A 7,490-nucleotide genomic window follows, 5' to 3' on the forward strand; every position below is an offset into this window, starting at 1 on the left:
CAATTTTATTCAACCTCGAAAATCATTACAAGTGCAGTGTTTCGGATCATAGACACAAGAAATTACAAAATACTTCCTATGGCTAAGAATTACAATGCGATCTCTCGAAACCATATTCTCCATTGTATCAATTTTTGCAACATGAAATACTGCCCAGGCTTCAGCTAAAAGAGGCGACAGCGGCAATGTCGCTGCTTGTACCCCTGCACGGACTTGACTACCTTCAAAGGTTTCAAAAAAACCCTTGAGTCGTCCATCTAATAGATGAGAAGCCATAAGCGTTGAACGTACTTGGGCCGGGAATGATCCTCCAGTGCAGGTCGTTAAACCACATGATCTTCATCAGAACACCAGAGTAGCACTCCAAAGTCACGAAAGATCAAACCAACAAAAGCATCATGACACGTTAGCAAAAACTCATCAAATCCACATGAACAGATTTGCGAGAACACAAACTCAAAATCCACAAGATCGAACGCATTAAATCTGCGGTGAGTAAAACTGTCTGACCCCGTGACACTGCCTGATAAGGCATGCAGCAGAGAAAAAAATCAGAGTACCTTTATTTTTTACGGCATCACATCCTTCGTAATAGCGTTGCTGATGAAAACGACAAGCTAGCCTCATAATGCTAAAAACTTGATACATTTAGGAGGAACCGAAGTTCCACCACCTCGCAGCGCCAAGATGGCGGCAGGAGGTGAGGGGAAGCGACGAATCCCTACCACGAGGATGCCCTTTAGAGCAAACCCTAAATTTTCTCCTCATCTATACTGGCGGCGGCTTCTGTTCCTCCGTCCTGCAGAGTTTTGTGGCCTCCGCTCGTACTCTCCTGTGTCGTTCTCGCTGGCCCATGAGCCCATCCCTACTGTTCCCCCGTTCCAAGTTTGGATGGGCCAGCGAATCGCGGCACAATTTTTTGGTGCCAGCCCAACCCAACCCAACCCAGCCCAGCCCAGCCCAGCCCAAGATATAATCAGATTCGGACCTTCCCCTAGAAAAAAAGAAAAAATAGATTCAGACGGACCCGCCGCCTCTGCACGCAATTCGCACTCCGCCCACCTCATCCGCACACACCCAACCAAATGGAAACAAGATAATCCCTCATGGCTCCACGGTAGCTAACCCTAAACCCCCCTCCTCATCTCCAACCCGTTCTCTCCTCTCACTTCCTGATCCCGATCTCGCCGCCGCCGCCGCCACCGCCGTCCCCGCTGGCGGCCTCTTCGCGGGACTCACCTGCTAGCTCGTCGCCGCCGGCCTCCCCCGAGGTAAGGTTTGTGAATCGTGTTCGGGATTGGAGAAAGATTAGGGTTAGTTACCAGCCCTCTCGGGGATTTTTTTTTCCTTCCTCGCGGCCATAGGATGGTCGTTATATCCCCCCTCCCCGCCCCAATATGTTTACGATTTGATTGTCGGGGGAATCTGCAAGGTTGCTGTAGAGACCTCTCCTCTAGTTGCCCATCATACGTCGTTATTTGATATTAGAATTCGTGGTATTTAGCTGTATTTCGATGCCAAGTTTTGCTTATCTATTATCAGGGTGCTGTAATGTTGCACTAAAACAAATGAAATATGCACGATTCCATTAGTGTGAGATGCCATGTTTTACGAAAGGAGTGCTTTTATAGCACCACTTTTGCATACAAAATACTCCCTCCGTCCCATATTAAGTGTCTCAAATTTGCCCAAATATGGATGTATCTATACCTAAAAAACGTCTAGATACATGTAATATATTTGTCACTTAATAGAGTTTTTATATACACTTCTCCTGTTGTAAACTATAATGGATTATTTACTCTACTCATATCGATGTCCCCTCAACCCAGGATGAGTCACACTTGAGTAGCAAATTAGTGCAATAGTTTCTTGTTCGATCTTCATGGTTTTATGCTTTCTTGCTTCTCGAACTGATTATCCTCATTCTTAGGTATAGACATCTGTATACGTCTTGAAGTTGCATTAAGTAACACCACCTTTTTGCCAAGAATTCAGGGCTTTAATAAGAAGCTGCATAATGGAGTTATCAAAGCAAGGCCAGGCACCCATGTCAGCTAGCATGGGATCTCAACCACTGCCCTCTTCAAATATTCAATCTACTCAGGCTGAGTATCCTGCTGCGTTCTATCCACCCCTTCCTGCTGACTGGAGTGCACAGCCAATGTTCTCTATGGGCGGTTCTGTGCCTGTTAGTTCATATTATATTGTCCCTATGAGTCAACAGGCACTCCAAGTTGGTGCTTCCAGGCCAGATACTTCACATCCTTTGGGGGTGCAATCTATAAGTAGAGTATCACTGAGGCCGCCCCAGCAGGTGCTGAATATTCAGACATCTTTGCCAGCAATGATCGGATCGCAGCTGTCCCCATCTATTGCAGGAAAGAAACTTCAACAGAGCGCTGCTTCTCCAAAGGTTCAAATGCTGAAATCTACATCATCTAGCAAACGTCCTGCACAGAAAGAGCTACCACCAAAGGTCAAGCCTCAGCAATTTGAATCCGTGAGATCAAAGTTCAGAGAGTCACTTGCTGCTGCACTGAAAATGGATTCAGACCAGCAGGATAAGAAGCAATCTTCTGATAACTTGCAGTCTGATGGGTCCGCAGACCAAAAGAAGGTGGATGGAGATGAAGTGCCGGGCCCAGAGACGACGACATCCAAAGATGTGACTATGACCAACTCAGAGGCAGTCACTGATGATGGTGCTAAGAAATGTGAGGAAGATGAGAAGTTAGGCAGTGGTTTAGCATCGAACATGATCACAAGCATAAATGATGATCTGCAGCAACAGTCAAAGTATCTTTCTTCAGAAGATGATCTATTAGGTCAGTGTATGGTTGTCACAGATGAACTCTTGCAAGGTCATGGCCTTTGTTGGGTTTCTGATTTTGATGCTGGGATTTCTGAACCTATGTCACAACCTGATTTAAAAAGGTCCAGGACCTGTGATATTGACCCTGGGGTTACAGAGTCTTTGGCAGAGTCTGGATCAAAAAGGATGAAGTCTGCTGATGAGGCCGCAATGGATGTAGATAGCAATAGCATTATTCAAAAGGCTGAAAGTTTGGCACTTAGAATTGAGGAGGAGCTGTTTAAACTGTTTGGTGGAGTTAACAAGAAGTACAAGGAGCGAGGTAGATCCCTTCTGTTTAATCTAAAAGATAAAAGCAATCCTGAGTTAAGGGTGAGGGTCTTGTCTGGAGATATTGCACCTGAGCGCCTTTGTTCAATGACCGCGGAGGAACTTGCTTCCAAGGAGCTCTCAGAGTGGCGGTTGGCTAAAGCTGAAGAACATGCAAAAATGGTTGTACTTCCTAATACTGAAGTTGATGTTAGACGTTTAGTGAGGAAAACCCATAAAGGAGAATTTCAAGTTGAAATAGAAGAAACTGATGGTATTTCAGTGGAGGTTGAGCTTGGGGGTAATATTCTATCTCATGTTCCATCAAAAGCTGATGAGATGAAAACTAACGATGAAACAAATATGGGTGATAAAGCTGGTGTAGAAGGTAAAGACAAGGCCTCTGAGGGCATGTCGCAAGATGAAGATGGTGGGACAGGAGACAAAGATTCGTCAGGAAATGTAGATTGTATTGATAATGAGAAAACGGATCTTATTGAGGAACTTATGGTGGATGATTTAAAAGATGCGGAAAATCTTCCACCAATTCCTTCATTAGATGAATTCATGCTGGGCTTAGATTCCGAGCCGCCTTTTGAAAATTTGTCAGTTGAGACACCACAAGAAGATCTCAGCGATTCTGATGAACCTACCTCCACCTTGGAGTCTGACAAAGTCCCTGAGACAGAAGATAAGGCCTCTGCACAAACGAAGACCGAATCTGAATCTGATGTGCCATCTTCACAGGGTAAATGCGAGTCCAAGTTAGAGTCATCCAAACATGAGGTAGGTTCAAAGTTAGTTGCCGGTGAGCCGCGTGACCAAGAGCTGATCAAATCCTCCCCTGGTAGAGTCGAGACCAAAGAACCAGCTCCTGATAATGTCTCAAATCCTGTTTCTGCTATGCACAGCAAGGCAACTACTGTTCCAGTGATCCGTGAGAGTATTTGGGAGGGTGCGATTCAACTGACTGTATCTTCACTCACAAATGTTGTTGCCATCTTCAAAAGGTTTGTTTCATTACATTCTTTCCCTTGGGTGAACGTAGAAAGTTTTTTGTTGTTACCAGCTAGCATGTCAGGTTGATCTAGATTCTAGGCACATTCCCTCTTCATTCTCATGTTTTTAAACATGATCAAGTAAAATTGACATTCTACAGAAGAAATACCTTTCTCATGCAAAATAATAACAGTTTTGATTTTGTATATTGCATGCTTGGCCTTGCTTGATGCCATTGTGTTATGCTTATGGAACTATGGACCTAGAATCAGGGATTTTTTCTGTACCAAGTAGAAGCCAACTAGTATAGTGTGTTACAGAAGCATACTGCCACTTTCATTTTTGGGGGTTGTAACTTGGGTGCAAGTTCTTCCTGTGAAGTATCATTTCTATAGTGCTGCTCAAACTAGCTCGCTCATTTTGAACCAGATTATATTGCTGGTACTGTTTTTTTTTTCATCCTGGGTAAAGGGGTGGGGGTGGGGGGGTGGGGGTGGGGGGGAAACTTGCTCACTAAGGTAATTGATTTTATAGATAGGTGAAAATTTAGTGTTTACAATTAAGGGGGACACATATTTTCTTGGGTGAATCTTGTGTGCTTGAAAGATATATTAGCTATTTGCACATGATCTGCATGAAGAAGATAAATGTGAATGTCAATGCTTAACAATTGACTATAAACTGCTGTTTTGATATGTATTGACTCTACTCTCTACTTCATATTTGTACTGGTGCTGACATATTTTTAAACTTCTTGTCTACAGTGGTGAAAAGCCATCTGGGAAAGAATGGCGTAGCCTTATTGAGCTCAAAGGGAGAGTTAAACTTAGTGCTTTTGAGGAGTTCGTTGAACAACTTCCCAAATCTAGGAGTCGTGCTATAATGGTAATTCTAATTAATGTGTAGTTTGTTTATGGATGTTCTTGCGGGAAAAATATGGTTTAATTATATACTCCGTATACATTTGGCTCCGCTTCAATGTGCTTAACACTTTATGCTGGTTGTGTTCCATTTTGTCGTGGATATCAGCCAATTCACCATATATTGAAATAGTGCTTTTCTGTTGATTCTGGCATTAGAGGTCTATTTCATATTCTATGCCGTGTCTGGAGCTTAGGAATTTCACTAGAACTTTGGAGGAAAGTTGCCATTCCAATCAGAAAAGAACAATAACAAGGAGATAGTCCTACTTGAAAATAACATTTAACAAATGCAATGCAAGCAAGGGTCCGGCTTTTAGAAAAAATGTCAAAAAAATGCTACTCCCTCCGACCCATATTACTTGTCTCAAATTTTCCCAAATATGGATATATCTATGTTTAAAAAGCATCTAGATACATGTAATATTTCGACAAGTAATTCTGGCAGGAGGGAGTAGTACTTCCATTTCCCTCTGCCTCCTGATTTTGCTGGATAGATATACCCCCTGAACTTTGTTGAGAAAATACAGTATCTGTTAAATTTTTCAGGAGATTTAAGATTCATATAGGTTGGTGCTTTTATGCTGGACACCACAAATTTTTGAAAGTAGGTGCCCAAACCCAAACAGCTTAAAAACAACACACATTTTATCACACGTCCTTGATAAATGTGTTCATATTTGTCAAATTATCTGGCGCATATGTGATGAATCAGGACTCTATATACTTGCAGTTGTTATTGTGCTTAGTGTCTAGAGGTATTATGCAATTTGGTTGTTACTACCCAATTTATTATTTAACAAGACGTTGTGACTTGTGTGCCTTTTAAATCTGTTTTTATGTTGATACATGTATATAGATAAATGATGTGTTCTGCAATCAACATATAATGATGTGTTCTGCTATCGAATATATGGTCTCCATCTGTTTTAATTACCTTTTTGCTACTTTTATAGGTAACTGAGTTGTGTTGGAAAGAGGGTTCTCTGGAGGGTGGCCGCCAACATCTCTCACAGGTTCTTTTTCTAAGCCATATATCACCCACTCAGGGGCTAGCTTAACATGTTTTGAAGATTGTACTTTGCTAAATTGGCTTGTTCTTCTGCAGACAATTGATTCATATATTGCAGATGAGAGAGTGGGGATAGCTGAGCCTGCAGATGGACTAGAGCTGTACCTGTGCCCTCCTCAAGGGAAAAGTGTGGATATTCTCTCTCGGCATTTGCCGAAGGAGCACTTGGAGAGTCTTGCTGTGGCAGCAACATCCATCATTGGAGTCGTCGTCTGGCGGAGACCCAACGTTCCAAGGATACCCTCCCATCAAAGGCATGATGGTTCCAAGAGGCAGTCAATCCTAAGGAAACCACAGGTTGCTGGTTCTACTTCGGTCCCTAGGCCCTCCTTGCCGCAGAACTCTTATGGTGCACCACCAGGTTTCCCCAATCAGCGTCACCACCATGAGGAGGATGTAACTGATGATGCCCCCCCAGGCTTTGGGCCTGGTGTTGCCAGGGATGAAGATGATCTTCCTGAATTTAATTTTGTTAACTCTTCAAACCCTGCTGCTAATGTAACAACACAGGCCTTCAGGGGCAGGCAGCATGTACCAACCCCTGCTCGTCCAGTAGAGCAAATGAGGGAATTGGTTCAGAAGTATGGTAAAAGATCGTCTGCTCAATCGCGTCCTTGGGATGACGACGACGATGATGACATACCAGAGTGGAACCCCATGCAGGGTAACCTACAGCAAAATAGGCAGCCAGCATTGACACCCACACCACATCAACCGCTTCCTCCACCACCGCCCCTTCACCAAATGCATCCTTACCAGCATTACAACAGCCCAAATGCAATGCAGCCACTTACAGTAAACCATCAGCAGCAGGTGCACAGCAACCCCCATGCTTACCTCCGTACCCAGCAGCAGCCCGTGCAGCAACTTCCTTTGATCCAGCAGCAGCTCCAGCCTTCGCAAACATGGCAGCCTAATACTTGGTGGCCGCCGGCGCAGGACCCAGCTGCTTCCTCCGTTCCAGCGCCCCAGTATGGTGTAATGCCTAACAGTAACGGCGCCCAGGGCTACAGCGCTGGGAATTTAGGTGGCATGTCCTGGAGACCGAGATAAAAACTTGTAAAATTCTCTTGATTTCTTTGTAGCCGTGGTGCAGCCCGCGAGCGTTCGTTGTAGGGTTAGTTTCTTTTCCTTTTTTAGCTTACTGATTCATGCAAGCATGAATCTGTCGTGGATACCCCCTCTGTACTGTACACCAAAAAGGATGTAAATCTGGATAAATTAGATGACTGTGGGTTGTATCCGTAATAATCTTTAGGATCGCTTCGAACAAATGCTCTCCCCGATCGTTCTCTTCATTGGGCACCACGAAAATTAGCAATAATGTTTGTGAATCCAGGACTTAATTTTATAAACTTTGTGAGCTTTCTGAACT

The 7,490-nt window shown here is 43.8% G+C and overlaps 1 protein-coding gene across 3 annotated transcripts; it reads left to right on the forward strand.

Moving 5' to 3' along the window:
* The first annotated feature begins 1,035 nt into the window (after nt 1–1,035).
* On the forward strand, nt 1,036–7,490 carry LOC100836963 (death-inducer obliterator 1). 3 transcript variants are annotated; one of them, XM_010235720.3, is made up of 5 exons: nt 1,036–1,271; nt 1,934–4,134; nt 4,888–5,008; nt 6,000–6,059; nt 6,152–7,490. In XM_010235720.3, exons 2-5 carry the CDS (start codon nt 2,021–2,023, stop codon nt 7,166–7,168), a joined length of 3,312 nt encoding a protein of 1,103 aa, XP_010234022.1. In that variant the 5' UTR covers nt 1,036–1,271; nt 1,934–2,020; the 3' UTR covers nt 7,169–7,490. The 3 variants fall into 3 exon arrangements, with proteins under 3 accessions (XP_010234022.1, XP_010234023.1, XP_010234021.1); XM_010235721.3 differs by having other exon boundaries at nt 1,992–4,134; XM_010235719.3 differs by having other exon boundaries at nt 1,999–4,134.

This window comes from Brachypodium distachyon, chromosome 3 (assembly GCF_000005505.3).
Source record: "Brachypodium distachyon strain Bd21 chromosome 3, Brachypodium_distachyon_v3.0, whole genome shotgun sequence".
Lineage (NCBI taxonomy): Eukaryota > Viridiplantae > Streptophyta > Magnoliopsida > Poales > Poaceae > Brachypodium > Brachypodium distachyon.

Excerpts from the sequence above, each read along its gene's own strand:
- LOC100836963 (XM_010235720.3), top strand. The coding sequence starts at position 2,021 with ATGGAGTTATCAAAGCAAGGCCAGGCACCCATGTCAGCTAGCATGGGA. Across the intron at positions 4,135-4,887 it reads GTTGTTGCCATCTTCAAAAG|TGGTGAAAAGCCATCTGGGA; the intron begins GTTTGTTTCATT and ends TCTTGTCTACAG. Across the intron at positions 5,009-5,999 it reads CTAGGAGTCGTGCTATAATG|GTAACTGAGTTGTGTTGGAA; the intron begins GTAATTCTAATT and ends CTACTTTTATAG.